This window comes from Protopterus annectens, chromosome 4.part1 (assembly GCF_019279795.1).
Source record: "Protopterus annectens isolate FY-2018-M chromosome 4.part1, PAN1.0, whole genome shotgun sequence".
Classification (NCBI taxonomy): Eukaryota; Metazoa; Chordata; order Ceratodontiformes; family Protopteridae; genus Protopterus; species Protopterus annectens.
Genome location: NC_056734.1, coordinates 207,503,050 through 207,525,654, shown reverse-complemented (window position 1 = coordinate 207,525,654; position 22,605 = coordinate 207,503,050). Strand labels below are relative to the sequence as shown.

General features: G+C 33.2%; 1 protein-coding gene across 3 annotated transcripts in view; it reads left to right on the top strand.

The window, feature by feature from the left end:
- Nucleotides 1-22,605, top strand: part of GPC5 (glypican 5) — a 4,047,478-nt gene that overhangs the window by 508,563 nt on the left and 3,516,310 nt on the right. For all 3 annotated transcript variants that reach the window (XM_044070105.1, XM_044070104.1, XM_044070106.1), the window contains exon 2: nt 10,871-11,032. In XM_044070105.1, the coding sequence (XP_043926040.1) occupies nt 10,871-11,032 (162 nt within the window). The remainder of the gene's footprint in view (nt 1-10,870; nt 11,033-22,605) is intronic.

Sequence of the window (22,605 nt, the reverse complement as noted above, 5' to 3'; positions counted from 1 at the left end):
GCCCCCCCCTCCAAAAAAAAATGCACAGCAGCATTGTTTCTGTATTTTCTGGGAAGGACATATTGTTTACCTCCCCAGTTCTGAAATTAACTGTCCTTTTATTCCTCTGATTTTTCAGCATACCATGCAGAAGGGGTTTCTCTCCACCTGTGATTTAAACTTAGTAAGGAAGGAAGAGGGCAGGCTTGCTGGCTTTCCTAAACAAAGTAATCAGAATAATAAACTTATGGCCTATATTGCTGGTCTACTTGGCTGCTTCTTTCAGTGCTAACTCTTGACTTCTTTGAAAGCCCCTGATCCTGACCTTGTCTGTCCTTTCTGGCTGATTTATACCTGGTCCTTCTATATGTCCTCTTCGTTCCTCTCCCTTGTCCCAGGCTCATATCAGGCCTGCATGCTGGAGGAGTGAGGAGACCTCAGGACAAAGCTGTTGCTACCAAACTTCCTTTATTCTCACTAGAGGTCAGGCTCCATCTTATCATGTTAGAAAAGGATCCTTTAATAACAAAAATGTATTTGACGTCCTTCAGTCCATTAAAACATTGCTTTAAAAGCAGTGCATTATATAACCTTGTTTTCTTGTTCCATTTCTGCCAGACAGAATTTGACTTTTTATACCTAACACAGAAATTACTGCATTTCAGGAAGGAATCATTACATTTTGCAACAGCCTTGTTCTGAAAATATGGTAGTAAAACTGTTTTTACGGGATTCTGGTCATTTCTATGAATAACACTAGCTCAAATACTGCTTGAATTTAAAAAAATGGAATGCAATTAATTTCTACCGTTTTACCTGAGGGCAAAGATCATTGTACCACCTTACTTAATGTAATAACCTCTAAGGTCAGGTCTTTGCATTCCAGATAAACAGAAATTTCTCCTGAAGTGCTCTTATTTGATAACCATGCAGTTTACTACTCAAGAATGCTCACACCAGCAGAATTTACACATACTGTATGTTACCTTTTTATTGTATCAACCAAAGAACTTAGATTAGTCCTTCCTAATTGTGAAGTACTGACATTTAAATTAAAACAAAAAAAAACATAATTTCCATTAGCTTGTTGTATGATTTGTGCTTCATATTACAGTTGGCTTTTTCATTACATATTGCATGCATCCCTCCTCGTGTTATAACCTTACTATCACATCACAGGTTGTAGCTTTCACTGCAACATCACTCTAATCAATGAAAAGGCAACAAATGAAGTTAAGCACATTAGGAAAGAATGATTTGTATTAATATGTTTCAGAAACAAATAAATGCAAATAGTGTAGTTTTTGAACTGTACTATAAAATTATATGTATAGTTGCATGACATCTTGTTTCAGTAGCTAAAAAGGCATCCACTATTTTATTTTATTGATTTCTTAAGTAATGTAGAGCACTTAACAATATGGAAACTCTTCAGTCAGCCTAGAGTTACAAAGAAACAAGAAAATGTTACATAGTAATATGCGTAATGCAATATTTGACAAAACAGAGTTGTAGATGTTTATGCAAGATACAAAGAGTGATTAGATACTACTTATTTGATTGATGGTGTTTGCCTTAAGAGTTATTCATCAGTGAATATAATTACTCTTCATTGCTGTGTTCATTCGTACAGGTCATGATCCTTTTAAAAAAAAGAAATACATTGACTCACACAGCAGAAGTTGAATGAAATGTCAAATACCAATGGGTAATAGTAAATAAACTAAAATTTAATAAAGGTAACCGTTTTCTCATTAATAACGACAATGCTTCATCAGACCAAATAACAGTACTATAAAAGGTCATTGATTTTAATTAATTTCTTTTAGATTATTGCGAGGTGATTATATTATTTTATTGTTGGGAAGAGTCTTATGGCTTTATATTGAAGTTTTTGTAGTATTGTTATTTGGTCTGATGAACATTGCCACTCAATGCGAAAGTGCTTACCTTTATTAAATTGTCATTTATTTATTTTTGCTGTTGCTATTTGGCATTTCATTCAACTTCTGCTGTGTTAGTCATTGTATTTCTTCTTTTTTACATATGTATTTTGTTTTATGGACTCCAGCAACACTACCTGACCCTTTGCTTTAGTTCTCTGAGGTCATGACCCTTGACTGTGAGAGTTGTAATGTATAAGTCATCTTCAGTTCTTTTGTCATTATTGCTTCTACGGATTTTATAAGTTGTCTAAAGAGAAGTTGATGTCAATAGTGATGATTTACATGCAAGTGCTTAGAGATGAATAACTTGTAGTACATGCAGTGCAGTGATTAAGCACAAAAATTAGAAAAAAGATACACTATTAAATGCTACTATAGCATGAGACCCGATCTTAACAGTGCTTAGAGGACTTAATAACAGTTTGTTAAGGCACCCAGGCAATGAGATCAGGTCACTATAGACTGACAGTGGCAACTGATTGCCAGCTAACAGTAGTGGAAGAAGGTTATACAGCTTCATTCTGCCAAACTTACAAATAGAAAGTGTAGAATGAAGGAGCCAACAGCTTTTCAAGTAATTTTGCTTTCTTCAGAAGGGCACATTGTTCTGCCTGCTGTCTGTTTGAATTTGCTAAAGTGTTTTACTGGCTTTAAATGCCAGTAAAATTCTTTGCATGCCTATACTTTTTTTTTCCCTGTAACACCTGCTACATGGACCAGCTAAGTGCAGTATACACTAGAAAGAGTTATGGTTAGGTCTCCAGTCATAACTCAGTTTTGTATGTTCTCAGCATGAATGTCAAACTGACATCTGTCTCATACTCTTAATAATGTGGTTGAAATTGGAAACCCAGTCGTAATCCTCTATATTGTTGATAATAGTGGTGTAGCAAGTTATTCTGGTACCCATTGCTGTCCCCCCATGTGGTGTACCACAGCTCTAAGTTGAGGAACAAAAAGAAAATTCACTGCTTTTTTCGAATTTTAAAGCAAAAGAAAAAGAAAAAAAAAATCTTCTTTCATTTTAAACTACAGCAACTGCTTCCTGCATTTGTAGTGTAAAGCTGTTGCAATCAACACAATGAGCACTAAAATGCTTCAGTTCTAACCATGCATGCACTGACAACCAACTAGCATCTGCTGATTGCACTCCTCATGTCTTTGGTGAGGGTAGCTACCCCCTACGCCCCACTAGATTCTACACTAGCAGTTGATAACTCATAAGTAGGTCAGAGATTTTCTGAGGAAAGCTTTTGCTATGACATTAGAAACTCATAGAACATCTTGTGTATCTTTTTCAATAATAAAGTGAGCCAAACTAGCTGGGTTTGTATTGAAAAGGTCTGGTAGCATGTTTGCATTGTGTAATTTCAGACAGTGTAAGACCTACTGCATTGCTCCTCAATTATAAATAGTATCGCTTTATTTGTTTCACTATTTCTACAGGAATGAATACAGGTCTCCTGGGCTGAGTCTGAAAAAGGTCCATGGAGATCAGTGCTCTACCCTGGAAAACAAACAAAATAAAAATAAAATAAACACCTGACATTTTAAGCACTATCCCAAGACATAGCATGAGCCTGGGGTTTGTAATGGATTAGTGTTCTCAGCAGCAATAAACTGACAGATGAAAGTAGATGAGTATGCTCTGATAGTAGGGCTAGAACAAACTGTTTCAGATTTCTGCAGAAACCATTCTGCACATAATGTGCCCTTTGACAGGATGTATAAATGATAAGGAAGGCCTTTTACTTGCAGCATAAATGTCTTCCTCACACAGGCCTTTCATGACAGTGGATACTGTAGTTGCATAATACATTTGTAGCACTGTTTGTCTAGTACTGCTACAAGATTTCTATTTGATTTTAGCTGAAAGTAACTTATTAAAATACAACACCAACAATAATTTAGTAACCATGAATTTCCCGCAAAGGAAAAAAAAGATTATTTTATTTGTGGGTAGGGTATCTTACCTGTACGCCTATTACCTGCATCTCTATAGCATTATATGTCCAATCTAAGCTAAATACTTCAGTGAAAGATGGAACTCCCACTCAATGTAAAAAATCTGGCTATAAAATAGTCCCTATTCTACTTCTAGAAGGCTATCAGTGCACTGATTCAGACAATGGACAGCCAAAATAACTTAACTCTTTAGTTCAGTGTAGTTTGCATTTGGAAAAAAATGCATCTATATTACAACATCAAAGCATTAGTTAATTGAATAGCTAAAGCTCGATCTTGTAATATTGAAACTGGAAAATGTCCCCTTCAGCCCAGGGAAACACTTCCCTTGGCTGCTTCAAAAAAAAAAAAAAAAACTTTGGACGCGAAATCAAGTGGGAGGCTTTGCCCCCCACACCTCCTGATGTGGGGGTGTGCCCCCTATACCTCCCCAACTAAATATACCAACTACAAGATCACTCCAAATTAGAGAAAAGGGCATAATCCACATAACAGCCAAGAGAAGCACTTCCCTGGGTTGAATTGGCTGTTCGACATTTTATGGTTTCAATATTACAAGATCGAGCTTTAGTTATTCGATTAACTAAAGCTTTGATCTTGTAATATAGGCCTGGAAAAATCACTGGTTTATCTTCTGTGCCAAATATCAGTTAAAATCTAAAAAAAGAGTTAAGCACACAAGGGAAATAACTTTAAGTGCATTGCCACAGTATTGATATTACATAAAATAGTTATGTTGCAGTGCAGCCATTTTGCTTTTCACAAAAAGCACCGTAATCTTCTCTTGTTTTGCCATCAAAAATCTGTATTGCAAATACTGTGTTGTTGTTAATAAGTGCAATGTTCCACAATATTTTTGTACTAGCAACTGTACAGTGCTAATCAACTGTAAAGCATTAATTAGTAAGCACTGCATACTGTAAATCAACTACTAAATGAAGATGTCACTGAGAATTCTGTGCATTCATCCACTGAAAAATATTGTTTGCAAATCTGCAGCTGTCTTTCTCTATCCCCATTATAAACATTTGTCTACCCAGAATAACACTAGCTGTCCATCCAGTCATTCGTCCATCCATCAACAACTTCTTTTTCCCATTTTTGCAGATAGGATCAGTGCCTCGCTTCAACTGTGGCAATTATCTGGATCCAATATTCAAACCACTTGGTGGATAGCCCTGCCAAGGTTGTTCTTTCATGCCCCACATAAAAACACACCCACTCATGCCTATGGGCAATTTAGAGTTTCTTATCCACCTTCTGCATGTCTTTGGAATACTGGAGGGAACTAGAGCACCCAAAGGAAACCCACATGGGAAGCACATGTAGACTCTGCATAGAAAGCACCTCAGTCAAGAATCAACACACGATATCACTTGCTGTGTGGCAATAATACCACCCACTGCACCACTGTGCTATCCCCTTATTTGTTCAGAATATTTGTGTAAATCTGCATTTTACTGTGTATTTCTATGTGCACTATAAATATTCTGCTTTTATAACTAGTGTGAGATCTCTCAATATTTGAAGTACTAACTTGTTGATCTTATGGATTTGGGTCAAGGCTGAAAAAGTTCTGGTGACCAGCATGCAAAACTCAGATATCAAATTGGCAATAAAATAACTAACTAACCAAAGGAAGTCAGTAAAATATTGCATATAATGGCTATATGTTGTTAGTTGAAGGTTATTGGGTGTGCAATGCTGAAAAAAAAAACAATTTGAAAACCGCATTTCACCTTTGCAGTTTCCACAGACCATTGATCCAGTGTTATAGAATAAGCTGTGGAACAGGTTATTTTTTTTTTTCTTTAAATGAAATATATTGTGATTATACAGTTAATGCATTAAAGTGTGAAGAGTCAGAATAGCAACAAATTAAAGAGGGTCCGGGAGCATATTGTAGGCACACAAGTGGCATCTACTTTTGGGAAGAGAAAATGCACTTAGTAAAAGCTTGATAATTATAATATTAAATACAAAGTTTTAGCATTTGAAGTTAAGGCTTACAGGAGAAGCAGGGATATCTGTCAGATGCCTATGGCATAGCACTTCTCACAAAACATAGAAAACAGTGATGATTGGAAACCTGGTGACATGTTGCTATAAACTGTGAAAACAAAAACATGAACAATACTAAGATCAGATTTTAATCATTCAGTAATGAATGCAGAGGTTGTCATATCTATGCAGAAATGAGATAGGCAGGGAGAATTCTTAAAAGGCCTGTACACTGCAGAAGGATGTGAGGTATGGAAACATCCTTGACTTGACCTCACCAGTTTAAATAGGATTTGTCCAGGCCAGAGGTGAGAGAGCTAATATGTGACAATGATCAAAGTTCATGTCTTACATGTTCCCTGAACTAGTACTGAGAAGTAAAATTCTTCAGAGCAACGTAAAAATGAAGCAGGATATCCATACTAAAATACTGAGACAGTGACAAATAGAGATATCATTTTAGCACTTTTGTCCTTTTACTTTTAATAAAACTTCTTTAGAAATTGTGGTTATAATGGCTGAACACTTCACTTCACCAGTTTAAAAAGCAATGCTTATAAAATCACATGCCAATTGCATCTAATCACATTTAACCTATGAATTAAATCAAAATTCACTGTCACATGTTTACTAGAGCCTATGGGTGTGAAACATTATATCAATGAAAAAGCTTCAATGAAAAAAAAGGTTCTCTTAAAGAAACAATCCTGCAAACCATAAATCACTACATACTTAGTGTAAAAACCTTTTATCTCCCATCATTTACCCTTACATGCTGAAAATATAATGTTTTAACATTTCTGTGCTAGTAAGAAAAGACATTTAAACTCATTGAGTCCTACTCTTTTATCAGCACCTAGCCAAATTTGCCATTCAGCTTCTTTACACTCAAGTAGAATATTTTAATTGCCACTTAAGCTGCTCACATTTACACTGTCAAGAACAAAAAATTCAAATGATCTAAAATCTTGACATTCTACAGTGTGTTTAGCTAACGCATTATTTTCATCTTTCTTCCTGATAGCTAGAGTTTGTTGATATATTCTCTTAGCTAACTTCCTGACAGTGTTTCCAGTATAGAAACAGGAACATGTAGAGCAGCATGCTAAGTAAACCACTCCACAGAAATTACAGTTATAGCTTTGTCTTGGTGTGATGATTTAATTCCTTAAACTTGAACTATTGATAACAAAATGGCATAATTTGCAATGTCCTTACTTGTAAGTTCCCACTTTTGTGTTTTCAGACCAAGGCAAACCGTTTTGTCCCTCTAATCATACCTCTCAACTGTACAGATTTTTGTAGAATGTCCAGATTTTTACCTCATATTTTTGGTCTGTTTTTCGTAAAATTGTGGCAAAATAGTGGCAAATCATTAGACTGAAATTAGAAAATAATGACAGACAGTTGAGTTTCAGATTTCATGCCCTTCAGAAAATTCATGCTAATGCAAAACTTGTTATCCTATCACCTTTCTATGTTTGTAAGAACAATAGTTAAAACTTTCATTATTTTAGGCCTTTGTCCCACCTTTATTTATAGCTTTGTCCAGATTTCTAGTTCTACGAGTTGAGAGTATGCCTCTAATATATTTTTATGTTAGCTGATTTTTTTTTGTATGTGAACAGTAATTTCGGTCCTAAAGTTTCTGCCATTTCACTGTTACCTTGAATAATTTTCTAATTATTGGTTAAAATGCTTCTAAGTCTGAGGCTATTGGTTGTTATATGTAATGGAAACACATTCTTAAATGACCTCCTCTGGTGTCTGAATTCTGTTTTGTTTCTTCTAGCTCTTCATGTACAGCATAATATAGGTTTCGCCTTAGTGGTTCTTAATTGGTTAACCTCCTTTGGGTTATAAGCTCTGTTTTATAACCTTTTTCAATGAAGTTAGATGTAATACTTCTGAAAAAATCTGTTCCTCACTGGTGACTCTGCTTAATCTTATGAACTACCATTTAAAACATTTATTTTCATATGTAAAGGGTGTTAACTCAGTTTGTGCAGGTACTGATTGACAAATGTGCCTTTCATTTATATTCTACTGTTAAGTTTGCCACTTGTATTTTCCATTTCTAACTTGATATCAAGAACGTGTATTTCTTTTCCAATACCACTGATAGTTAATTTTACAAAATTGTGGAACTGTTTAGCAGCTGAAAGAAATTTGAAAACTCTGGTTTTCTCCCCTTCCAGATGAAAACATGTAATCAATAAAGCATCTGTAGAATATCACTTTGTCAAAAAGGGGTTTAGCTTTGAGATGGATTTGATCCCATGCAGCAGTAACTAAATTGTCATATACTGGAGCCATTCTAGTTCCCATTGCAGCTCCAGAAATTTGTTTATAAAGTTTATTATCAAACTGAAAAAAATATTTTGCAACACTATATCCAGTAGTGTATACAGTGTGTTAATAAAATCATTTTCCAAAGTGCCAAACCTAGCTAAGTACTCACTTTTAAATTATTTTCCTGTGTGTTGTGGAATACATATATATAATGAGGTTACATCAACAGCACATAAGACAATCATTAACATTGGGGTTCATCTTACCTCATAATTCTAACAAGTGCCAGGACTCTTTTAGATAGTATTTTGACCCCTGGACAATGGAGTTCAATGCATAGTCTGACAATACCTCAGCTTTATAAAAATCAGCTTCCACTATAGGTCTAAATGGCGGATTTTTTGATCTTTGTGGATCTTAGGATTGCTAAAAAATCTAGCAATTTAGGATGTTCCACCTTAGAAAATTTATAAGTCTCATTCTTATTGTTTTCTTGGCATAACAAGTCAAGTAAAGTAGAATCAATTTTTGATAAATGATTTAGAATTATTTTCTCACTGGCAGGTCCACAGCAACTTAGGTCTGCCAACATGTCTTTAATGGCCTTTGAATACTTATCAGTATCCATTATAACTATTGTGCTGCCTTTCTTGGCCTTCAATATTCTGGTGTCTTGGTTGTTACAAAGTTCTTTTAGAGCTTCCCTTTCCTTGCATTCTAATTCTTAAATTGTAGAACTTAGGTTTTGCCCTGACGTTATTTCTAATGTCCATTTCACATGCATCATTGAATTAAGTGTACTGTGCAGGGTGGGGTTATAAGAACATGGCATTTTGTTCTTGTCTTCAAAGTGTGGACTGTATTTCAAAAGATAGCTTAAATTCAGCTTGTACACCTTGAGTTTTAAATTAACAATGACATTTGTAATGTTTGCCATTTGGATAAGAATATTGCCTGAGTGTGAAAGCATGATTTCACTGTCAATGCACTGACTCCCAGCTAGCTGAAATGTATCAGGTCTTATAGCTGAATCTGAATCACCTCATATGAGTTAATAGTTTTTGCTCCAAAATAAGATTGACCTGTATGGGTTGGCAATAAAGTTGATGGATGAATGTGAGGTCCACTGATCATATCTCAACTTGAAACTAAATGTCTGTGCTCAATGTACTTTTATTAAATTTGCTGCATTATTATATGTCAAGCAAGACCTCTCCCACTCTCTGACTAAATCCTGTCTATAAACCAGCATTGTGTTTGTGGCACTTATTGGTTAATGTTTTATTGCATGGCATAACAAGTGTGTAATTTCATTGCTTCTTTTGACAGCTGTATCAGCCTGTTAGCTACATTGTCTTTATTTATATATTTACATATGCCGAGAATATGTGTTTGCCAGTTTTCTTTGGCAGCACATTTCTTGGGCATACCACCACAAAATAAAAAAAAAAAACTCCATGCATTTTAAATAAAGTATACAAAATCCATTATTATTGAAAATGAAAAGTAATCAAACAAGCTCATTAGTAACCTCCTTGAAAGGTCAATAGGCTGTTATGTAAACAAGTTGTAACATTTTAAAATTTATATCCGTAAATACTTCAAGAATGTATTTAAAAATATATACACTGAATTTTGAAACTTCTTATCTGCTGTTTTTTACCTTTAGAAGACATGCTACCCTATTTATCACATTACTGTTGCTGATATGGTTAAAATATGTGTTGTTTTCTTGAATTAAGTAATGCTGTTATTCAGGTATTTCAATTTGTATCTGCAGGGATTTAGAGGAACAGCTATATCACTGATACTAACTAAATAATTTAAAATATTTCTCATGAAAGAACTACAATGAACAGGAAACTGCTACATAATTTATAAATTCAGTAATGCATCCTTCATAAATCTATTTAATTGATTTTAATGCAGTGCAAGTAATAAATAACTGTTTGCTTTAAATTTACTCATACACTAATGGAAATTTAACTTAATATATACTTAAAGATATGACTTTGATGGATAATGAAACCTATGCTACCATTTATTTTCCTAGATTAAAAGCTGTGAATTTAAGGATAATTAATGACGATATTGCCGTTTTTCCCTATATTTCATTCAATGTCTTTAAATCAGATATTTGGCATTAATCATATTCTCTCTGCCAAAGTATTTACTAAATGTTTCTTATTTATTAGTTCACTGCTGATAAAGCCAGGTTTAAACTGTAAAGACACACTTCTTTGTAGAAAGGCAGACAAAATGTTTATTTTGTTTAAACTGTGACTAGCATCTACACATTTCAGAGGTAGGTTTTCCTCGGTTCATTTTTGGTATGCTGTTATTTTCAGTTTGATAAGGACTACTAATTAACCTGCAAAGATCTTCACTTGACTTTGGTCTTAACAGATCTACATTGATAAATAAAATGAACAGTATTTATATCTACATTTTCCCAAAATTTTATCTATAAAGAAAGTCTGTGTGTATCCAGTACTGTGGAATGTAGCTAGTACTTTTTAACTGATTTAGAATTATGTATTTTTTAATTGATAGTTTGTTTCTTTTTGTTTTAAAGAAGAATGTGATAGGAGTGTGCAACTAAATAAATTTTATAGAGCTGTCATCTCACTGAGTAGTACAGGAAAGAGAAGTTAACTCTTATTTTATTTCTGTTTGTTGTGATGAAGAATCTGACATGAAAATCTGCCTGCAAAAGGGGTTGACATGCTGTACAAAGAAGATGGAAGACAGCTACCAAGGAGCAGTACAAAGAGAAATATTGCAAACCATACAGTCATTCAGCTTTGAACTGAAATATGTAATTGTTGGACATAATACAGCTTTGCAAGGTAGGTGTTCAGTTACCACTTACTGATTTTAAAGGGAGATAACCTGACCCATAAAATTTTAGGACAAATTCCTAAAGTGATTGATTTTATACGTGAATAATTAAATTTGTTATAGATTTACTAAGAAATTGTATTAAACCACAGCTAGATTCAGGATACAATTAATGCAGATACACGTGCATTCATTATTCCTAAACCTTAATGCTATAATAGGGTTCTGCATGAGTACTCTTTTTGCCTGTTTGGCAAAGACAATAAAAAACATTTGTAGAATGCTATTCTTTAAGTGAAATGAGAAATGTTAAGTTTGCTACTGCTATAAATTCTTTGCTATGTCATACTGCTTATTTGTCATAACTTTATAAATAAAATACTAAGCAGACCAGTGACACATATAAGCATTGCATTTTAACTGGGAAAGCTGGCACTGGGATATAAAACACATTTGTTGTGGACAATTCGTAGACAGCCCTGAGCTTAATGAAAACCTACTTTATTTATTTTATGAATTCAAGAAATGAATACAAATATATTTCTTTTTTGATTGAATGAAAGGTTATAGACTTTAATATTTTAAATATAGTGGTTAATCTATAGTAAAACTGAATTAGAAAATCATAAAAAGATATATCATTTTCAAGAAATGACCCAAGGTGTTTGCATGAAAGTGCTTACCTTATTGATAATTTTTAATAAATAGTTTGTTTTTTTTATCTCTCAGCTGTTTGACCGGTTATATCTTGTTTTTGGTGTATTTGTTTGATTTAACCAATCTTCATTCACCTGGTCTGTTCATTATTGTTGATTTTTAAGAAATGCTACAGAAAGTTTTTTTTTTTTTTTTTTTTTTTGCTTTTCAAAACACTAACTAGCTGTCTATGTCTGTTGCTATTATGGTGGTAAGTGTAGAGTAATGGAAAAACACTGGGTACTGATGTAATGTCAGAGAATGATAAATAGCTGAACAATGCTAAGAGGATTATGATTATGTGAGGGGAGATGAGAACAATTTATTTTAAGTTCCAAGACTAGAAAAGGACAAGGGGATTAGATGCTAAGAAGAGTGATTCAATAATAAACGTTTATGATATAGTCAACAAAGAAATAATTGTTTTAAGAATAAAGTAAATGAAAGTCTGTCTTGTGTGTGGTGTTGGTACATTTATGTATAAAGTTGGGTATTGGCATATTCCTATATAATGTTGGGTATTATAGCAGACCTATAATTTTACTCTCTTCTGTATTAACTAAGAATAAGAATAAAGATGAATAATTCCAATACTATTCTAGTGTATCGATACAGACTGAAACCTCAACTAGTTACATGTGAGGTAGTTTTGTAGCTCTACAAACTGCACACTTCTCTAAGTCATTATATAGTCAGGAAAACAGGGTTTTTAATCTGTTTTGACAATCTCTAAAAATGTTGCTTATAGAGAAATGTTGCTGTAGTCAGAAACTGGGTTAGAAGTTGTGTCCTGTTAAAAAGCATATGGACTTATTTTATGGATGAGTCATCCAGGTTTAGAGGCACAACAACTATCATGGAGGGTGAATCACTTTTGCTTTTTGGCAAGAAATAATATAGTAAGAGATTCCGTGGGTCATTTTAATATATATAGGCAAAAACATAGTAGGAAAACTAGAGTTGAGAGTTTTTTACAAAATTTAATTTGTGCAGCTGAAAACATATTATGCTGTTAAACTTTCTGATTACTTGTTTCACAAGCAGCTAAAGTGAATTAGTGAATTGCCATATATTTGGCATAATAAATAGGGCGATAGGGTGATGGCAGTAAAGTGGGAACATCATAGCAACTAAGGTTTCCAAGTATCAAGTTTTTATCTTTTATTACAAGAAATAAAAACAAGTAATCTCTGTGGTATCCCCAAAGTCTCAAAACAACCCAGTAAACAAGTGTAGTGGGTCCAAAAACATAACAGTGTAAGAAACTTCTCTGTGTAGAAGATTTTCAGTCCATATATCTCTAGTTAATCACTGTATTTTAATCAGATCAGACAAAAGTAGTAGAAGTAGCTAACTTAAACTCATCTTAAGCAAAAAAAAAAAAAATAAAAAATATATAATTGTACAGAAATAATAAATAAGTATTCCAAAGTAATCCAAGCAAAACAGGCAGTCTGTTTTCAGTCAAAAATCCTTTAAGTATACAGACAAGCGATCCAAGTAAAACAAAAATAGAGTAATAGTTTCCTCACAAGCTTTCTAAATATATATATACTTTTTATCAGGCAAGGGAGTGGTTTATTGTGCTGTAAAACAAAGTGTTATTAGTACACATGTTAAATTAACATTCATTCCCCCATCAGTATGTAAGGTGTTTGGCTAGTGCATTATTTTTGCATCCAGAGCTGATTTCTGACAGATGACATGAAATCCTACGCTTGAAAACACATTTCTCTTCATAAAAGACACACAGGTTTTATGTTCCAGATCCTGGATCGCATAGACATGGGTGTTCTTGAAGGAGACATCCCAAATATTCTGGAGAAGCATGAACTCATGCAGCAATTAAAGCTGAACTCTTTTAGGAAGTCTGAACTAAACTACTACTGTTCAATTAAAAGTGCACTGGAAATTAGAAAATTGCCACAGTGTTTACATGACTAATTTTATTTTCTTTTATTCTACCAGTTGGTCTTAAGGACCATTTTAAATCAGTTGAATTTAAGTGTATATTTTGTTTCCATCATTATACATTTTTCTTATTATTTTTTTCTTTTTCTGGCTCTCTTTTTCCCACAAAATGATGTGTAATAGCAATACTAACTAATTATACAATTATATATATATTTATAGATAGTTTTTAGGGTTCTTGTATATAGACCTGAAGAAGTCTAGAAGGACGAAAGCAATCTTTGTTTACTATAGGCTAAGAAAATAGAATATGATTTTTACAATTGATTTTTTTACATGCAAAGTGCATATGTATATATTTATATATATCTTTTGATTGCCAAATAGACTAAGGTTGATATATTTCCAGCCATGTAATATATTGTCTTGGATACAATCATAGACTTAACGATGTACTTAATAATCTGGTAAAATAAGAGGTACCACATCATTATAAATTTTATTTAAAGTACATAAGGGTATATTATTATGACAGCTACTAAGTAGGACAGGACCAGCTCGAATGTCACACTGATGGGGGAAGGGATGTGAATTTAACATGTGTACCAATAACACGTTGTTTTACAGCACAATAAACCACTCCCTTGCCTGATAAAACGTATATATATATATATATATATATATATATATATATATATATATATAGAAAGCTTGTAAGGAAACAATTACTCTATTTTTGTTTTACTTGGACCACTTGTCTGTGTACTTAATAAAGGATTTTTGACTGGAAACAGACTGCCTGCCTTGCTTGGTTTACTTTCAAATACTTAGTAATTCTGTAAAATTATATATTTTTTATTATTTTTTTTTTACTTAAGACAAGTTTAAGTTTGCTACTTCTACTACTTTTGTCTGATCTGATTAATATACAGTGATTAACTAAAGATATATGTACTGAAAGTCTACCACACAGAGAAGTTTATTACAAGAAAAAAGGCAATATAAAGAATGCATTGGCAGGGAAAATTAAATCCTTGTTAGAAATGTGGTAGAAAATCTGCTCAGCCTATCCCTTTGGATGCTTTTGTTGTGATGTTTCAAGATAGATACCTCAACTAGATCCTTTTATTCCCCTTAGTGTTGCCTAGCAGTTATTACTGCTTACCTGCTGTGTTTCACTATTGACTTCACTAATGGTACAGCAAAAACCTGAATAAAATGAAATATTTTGCATTGATAATATACATGTGGAAGAAATTGTAATAAGCCAAAGAGAAAAGAAAATGAAATACGATGTAAGATTATGATTAATTTCTAGTGACCAGATCAGTACTTGTTGTGATGGTCTGTTCTTTTCAAGACATTGATGAGTACATTAATTCTGGTAAGACACATAGGCAGAGATGTTTAAAAAAAAACACCTGCAGAGAAATACAAGAACTGAATTTTAAAGGAAGCCATACACAATTCTGGAATAAAACAGTATCTTAAGTATGTCTTTTGATGAAAGCAAAAGTCTTGGGTATGTAGAAAGCGTGTGAGATTGGAAAAATGTTTGTTTGAATGAACATTAAATAAATGCATACATTTTTACTGAAAACAAGAACATATATAAAAAATGTTTGACAGAAAAAAAAGAACATAAAAAGGGACATGTTTGTATTTTAAAATACTTTCTAGAAATGTAAATATGTAAAATGATCTAAAGCTACCTGTGAAAGTATGCTGGCTACTATGTCTCTGGACAGTGAAATGGCATTTTTAGTAATTATCAAATAAGGATACTTAAGCTGTTAAAAGAGTTTTAGATCTCAAAGTAGAATATGTAACCCAACAAAATTATTTCTAATCTATGAGCAATTAGCATTCCTGTTTGTGCTACTCTTTCTTCATCAAACTTTTAACAGACTTTATGCACCTGATATGTCACAAGTAAGACTATGATTTTGGCAAATCATAAGAAACTTGATATTACTTAAGAATTAAAGGACATAAATAGTTTAACAGATTAAATAAATATCCACCTGAACATATGAAATATTTATTAGCTAATACTTAAAACTGCACCATTATCGAATATTTCATATCTGATATTACAGAATAAACAGCAATGACTCTGGTTGTTAAGAATAACATTTTGAGAGACAGAGCATCCTGCTATATGTCTGGTAATATAACTCATCCTACTCTTAGGACTACTGACAGTACACTTATGGATATGCATATTAAAAGAGTCTGAAAAATGTGAATCTAAAAGTAACAGCATATGTTGTATGGCAAGCATGCTTATGCCACTACAGGTAAGTTGCACGTGGAAGGAAGCACTACAGACCTACTATTCCAAAATATCTAGAATTCTGACCATATTTAAGCTGATAGGTAAATTAGACTATTTTGAATGTAGTAAGGAATGTATTAGACGTGGTTAACTATTAAAAGGTAGGGTATGGATAGTTAAATTAGATAATCATGTAGAGTTATTGAAACTTAGTGTACTTTGAGAGTATGATTGATGCTGGGTGATGTTTAGACCTGCAGTTACCATTATTTCTGGAATGTGATTTATAATTATGACAACATAAATGGAGCTTATTTTTTAGATAGTAATCATTGCAGACAACATTTTAAGATGCTTTTACTTTAATTAATGGATCAATCAAGAGTCTCTGACTTACTACCACAGAATATTTTTGGGGTACTGCATTTTGCTATAAAAATAAGATAATTCAATGATGTCAAAGGAACTCATAATTTATATGTGTCTTGAGTTTTACTACTCCTATTGAGGAAGTGTATGGAAGGGCACGTTGTATTTTAGACATGTTTCCTGTTTGAAAACAGATGTTATAATTCTTTATAAGAAACTAGAAATGCTGATAGCATTTTGGTTTTCTGGGAGATAGATATGCTAGTGGAACTGTTTATAATTTCAGTCTGAATGTAAAATGTCTGTGGATATATTCAGAATTTGGTAAATGTTTTTTTGTGGAATGTAAGTATAAGATGTGGTAATAAGGCAGGATTAGAGCATACATTTTTTGACCTAAATAATGACATGAATAATGGAAATGTACAATCAAAAACTGTAAGAGAATATACATTTTACATCATATTCAAAAATACTATTAAAAGTCCCACTGTTTAGGTGAAACTTTAAAATATATAATAATATTACCACTTTGCAGAAGGATGCTCTCTGGTTTGGCTCTGAGCTGATGTACATTCTGTGTGGATTTTTCATGCCTGCACTGTTTGTCTGGATTTTCTCCAGGTACTAAGGTTTCCCACACATCACAAAGATTGCAGTAGGTAAATTAGTGACATGAAACTCTCTGCAGGTATGTGTGCAGTGCTTGAATGGTGGCTGGATAGGATGCAAGTGAAAACAGAATGCAGAAATATCCCATTGGGTCAGAGTAGTTCATGTGCTTGATTCCTATGACAGCATGAGAATACATTCAAACAAATGTTTAAAACATGAAGAATACCTTGCAACATCTGCATTGACTTAACTGACTGAGTTGTGTCCTGGTCTGCACTGCTGAATGGTACCACTGCCTGCCATCTTCAGTTTGGCTTAATATATTCTTTTCTTATACAATTACCATTTTTGTGTGCATGTGTTTTAGGAGATTGCAGCATGTTGTTTTTACTTGTAATCAGCAAGATGAAACACATTACTGTGACTATTTATTTTATCTGTTTAATTACTCTGTTATTTAGATTTTAGCTGTTCATAGTCAGATGTCTGAGGTGTATGCAGGTAATGAAGTAGTTTAATTGGTTTGCACATTGAGTACAGCTGCATGTGAGTGTCAGAGTAACATAGGGTTATGAAAACACTTTTATAGTAATTAGATGAAATGGATCACTGTGAACATTATTTATTTTATCACCTAGAACCAATTGCAATCTCTGTCTCACCTACAGCCCTACACACACAGATGTGTCCACTAATTAGTGATATTTTTCTATGTACCTTAGATATGTGGTTGTTATCAAATAGGTAAAGGAATAATTAAATACTGGTCACAGTGATGTATATCTACTTGCTGTTGGCATCCTCATACAATGAGTTCCAATGCATCCCCAAGATACACACACACACACACACACACACACACACACACACACACACACACACACACACACACACACACAATTATGAGTCACTTTACTAATTGTTTGACCACGAATGTCAAGGGGTGATAACAATGAATAATCTCCACAGTGATGAATAGCTCAGAAGCAAAGCAGAAGTCACCAACTGCCACTGATTACACTATCTGGAACATCTCCCATGCTGCAGTGATTATCATTAATAGTCCACCATTTCTGAAATGCAAACTTGAATATTATTGTTGAATTGGTATGGCCTCCACAAAATGTTTGTTCCTTTCACTCCTTTATTCAGAAAACCAAGTTAGCAAATTGATATATATTGTTTTTCAAGAAGTAAAAACATTCTGAGCAAAAGCACAATTAAACAGTACACATTAGTCTGTCATTTAAATCTGGATGCTTTACTGCAGGTTGTGGTTACTTGTGAAATAGCTCACATACCTGTCTTTGTGAGAAAATGTGAAACTGGGCTAGTCATGCATTTGTGTAAGAAATGTAAAGAGGTTTGCAGTGCATAACAGGAAAGTATGTGACAAAAAAATGTTACCCTAATGGCCTGCCAATTACTGCATATCTGTTGCTCATAATTTAACAGCTGTCTTTATTCTGAACTTAGTTATGTTATTTCAAGTAGTGTAGGGTGTTATCATGGTTCATGCACCTCAGAGAAGAAGGAAGAATTTGGTTTATTTTTCCCTTTCCTTCTAGCTTATGTTTCAGACCTAACATGTTTAGAGATCAGGGCTGGAGGCAGATCCCACATGTTAGTGGAACCGAAGAAAGAGCCATCTGGAAAAACAATGTTGTAATACTTTGCACAATTCTTTCAGTTGTGAATTGGTATGTTGACAATATTCTGCTTTTGGATATTTTCTTCCTGATGCTTTGAACTTTGATTTTTGCAACTACTGTCTTACCGAATGTCCAATCCAACTGAATAGTGCAATGAAAGTACAGTGTAAGCATAACGAGTAACAAGGGAGCCTAACCAAATCTTAAAAGTACAACTCAGTCCTGTGCTGTCAAAACAATTAATAAAGCAGTGTGATTGGAGGTTTATTAAAAGAGATGGGAATTTTATAAATGGACAGTCATAAATTCATTCTCTGATTAGACATTCATGTATTTAGAACATAATTATTTCATGAATTTTAGATGCATACATGTTAAAATAAGATGTTATAATAAAAACTGTATATGTAGAACTCATTGTACATAATATATATTTGTCCTTTAAGAAAATGTAGTACCTTCACTGAAGTCCTTCATTTATATAACTTTATATAACTGAAATTTGTCTTCAAATGAATCTTGCGTGCATAGCTAAATCAGTGATACAAGAGCTGTGCAGTCATGGAATAACTGTTCAGTTGCAATTCTTCCTACATTTTATTATCTGTTACTAGACTCCTTTCATTTTCTTGCCTTGCATACTGGGACAGATACAATAAATTTAACTCTTTACTGTTTATTTCCCCTCTAGGGTATATTTAGTCAAAATGAACATGGTATAAAAGCAATTCCTTTTAGACCCTGAAATTAGCACTGTAAATTTATTGACTGCTCATGGATGACTAAATTGGTTTAGGTGTGCTTAATACATGCTTCACAAGCAGAACATGTCATGCCTGGGAATATTCATATTACTAAAACTAAAATGAACCAGCTGCATGTGTGAGCACAGTAAGGGGTTGAATCACAGCACGATACATTGTAGAAATGTGTCTGTACTGTATATTTGAACAGTTGTCAAGAAACTCAAGAAAGTAAGTGAGCTAAGGACATCTGCAGGTTTTGGCCTGTTGTGATAGCTGCTGTTAGTTTATTATGACTATAGTTTTTGATGTCATTTACTAATATATTTTAATATGATTTGGCAGATAAAACAATCTGAAATTTGCTGTGAGTTATCTGTAGTGCAGATGATGCTTACTTTGATCAATATTTTAGCTTTTTTATTTAATTTGGTTGTTGAAAATCAATAATACTGAATGAAGGAAATGCTGCTCTACATTTACTGCCCAAGTTTCACCAGGTGTCTCCAAATAAAATCATAATAATATTTCAGATTAACTAAAAATAATTGAATACAGAAAAGCATTCACATCTTACTCCTATGGTATTTCATCTGAGTTTTCAGAGGCACCAGATTCCTACCTTACAGGAAACTAACTTAGGAATGTACAAAGCTGCAAGCTTTAGCTGATGATCTCTTCACATCCTCAGTATAATGCTTAGATGTTTCTGTACTTGTGTCAGCAAAAGGTCTTTCGGTGCAAGTGATTAAAAGACTCAAATCTGCAATAGGAAAAAGTGAAAATAATGCCATCACTTGTAACTGCCATTTAATTATGAAGCCATATAGACAGAATCAGGCTCAGGTGTGAAAGAAAGGACTTCTTTCACAAAATAATGTAGTGCTTTTCTTGAATACTAACAGCAGATTTGATTTCTGTTTTGAATATGTCTATCTATCATTTTTATAACTGTATGAATTGCTGGTGTCACACATTTCATAAGCGTAGTCCATTCAGCTCTGTATTACTATTAAAAAGTCAAAGATTTAAATATAAATATTTCAGCTTAGTATACTGTTTCACTACTGGTGTTAATCCATTTTGATGGAATGTTGAAAAGTTTAATTATTGTATTTTCTTACAGCTAAAAATGTTATGTCATATAATCTCTGTATAGATAAATATACAAACACACACATGCACACAAGCACAAGAGCACACAAACACCTCCATGTACATGTGCATACACACACACACACACACACACACACACACACACACACACACACACACACACACACACACACACTCACTTCAGTAATTCAGGCAGCAGTAATTAAGGATGGTACCCTCTACATTTATGAAGTTTACTTGTACTCACGACTGTGACAAAACTAAATTTGGATGCAACTATTCCTTTAAAGGGATGAAGATTTTGAATGGACTGTCTATGTAATGTCCACTTTTTCAAATGCCTATTTACATTGCAACAGTTTCCATCCTTTGCCTCTGAAAAATAATTTAGTTAAGGATCAATATGTGAGGCTTGTAAGAATGATCTTGAGAAAATCTATGTTTGATGAAGAGAAAAAAAGAACTGGAGTATATGCTTTTAGAAAGAGGTTACCTATTTACTTTAATGAAAAAAAATAGGTTTTGAAGTAGCCACAGGTTGGGGTGTAAAATATAACCCCAGTTGTGAAAAGGATTGAATAAGGATCCCTCCTCTGAATCTTCTAAGATTAATTTTACTAAGGATAACAATTTGATATTTGAGAAAGCACTTGTGGGAGCTCTAATTATATTAAGAATAGTATAAAAAGGAATTCAACTATCTTTAGATCTTCAAGTTCAAAATTGTGTGTTATGACCCACACATTGTATATAACACATCAAGAAATACCAAGGGAGTATTGGAATAGCAAAGACATAATAATGTACTAGTATGGTACAAAAAAGGTAGCCACAAGTATGGAAGATGTACCTAATGTTATTTTATATTGCAAGGGGCTAATACCATTGTAAAAAATTAGCCAAAAGCAAACTGGTGGCTTTGCAATATGGTAATTGCAACAGTTTTGGTTTAGTTTATATAACTGAATGTTTTTACTGAGTAGACATCTATGTTGGAAAAACCAAAAGGCTCCTGAATAAATGTTTTTATGAACACTGTTATGTCATATCAAAATAAAATTTGAATGGTGCTCTATATAAACATATGTTGACATGCAATAATTTCAAAAAAGTTTTTATTTGGTATTTTAGAGACTGTTTCTAAAGATCCAAGGAGAGGTGCACGGGAAACAAAAACTGAATACTGCAAGCTTTCATTGCAGCTATGGCTGAATGAAATCACATTCCCAGGTTTAAATAAAAATTTATCTGTAAACACAGTGATGAAATAGACAGCTGCTAAATTCTAGTTTAACACTATTTGGTGTAAAATTTTCAATAGAAATATGAATTACATACTGTCATTTATGAGTTTCATATATGTTACATTTTGTATTGGGCCATATGCTTGTAAATTTTAAATTCATACACGAGGAATTATTTTAAAAAGTAGTTTTTTTGTAACTTTTCCTTTTTTAAATGAAGCTTTGTAATATATTTTATGTTCACAGTTTTTGTTTTAAATATAGAATGGAATACTGGTTTTGAATCACACAGCCCATGCATATAGATATTTGAATGATGAAGTTCTGGTATTTAGTAGTTCTAAAGATGTCCCTTTATAAGTATTGTAGGATGAAAATGCATTGTTATTTTTATTAACTTTGTACTCAACTAGTTGATATAAAGAGAGTGTTCATAATTCATTACTGATCCATTTGGTGTTTCAGTATTTTCTGTGGTGTTACTGGTTTTATTTTGCTTTACCACTCCCATCTTCTCTGCTTGGTTTATGATGTAGCATACACTATTAAATGTTACTAGTGTAATTGTGAGCTAATACACCGTACTACATTTTGTTTTATATGCTGCATTTCAGGACCTGCATTACAGTGCTGTGTACTCTGCTACCTGTAGAAGTTGTAGATCTTGATTACACAACGCTAACATTAATTTTCTGTATCACACTACATTATGTAACGTATAGATGAATAAATAAATAATAGTGTAATCAAGCAAAAAAAAAATAAATCTCCTTCTGTACCAAATGCAAAGCATAGGCCCTCATATATGTTTTTGATCCCGCATAGAATTTATTTTGTGTTTCTAGATATAACAGAATCTGCGGTACAAGTTGTGAAAGTGTCCTTCCAGGTTACCTGTGACATGCATTCAGGGACTGCTGACATTGTAATGTTTGCCAAGAAGTAGTTTGTGTTGTG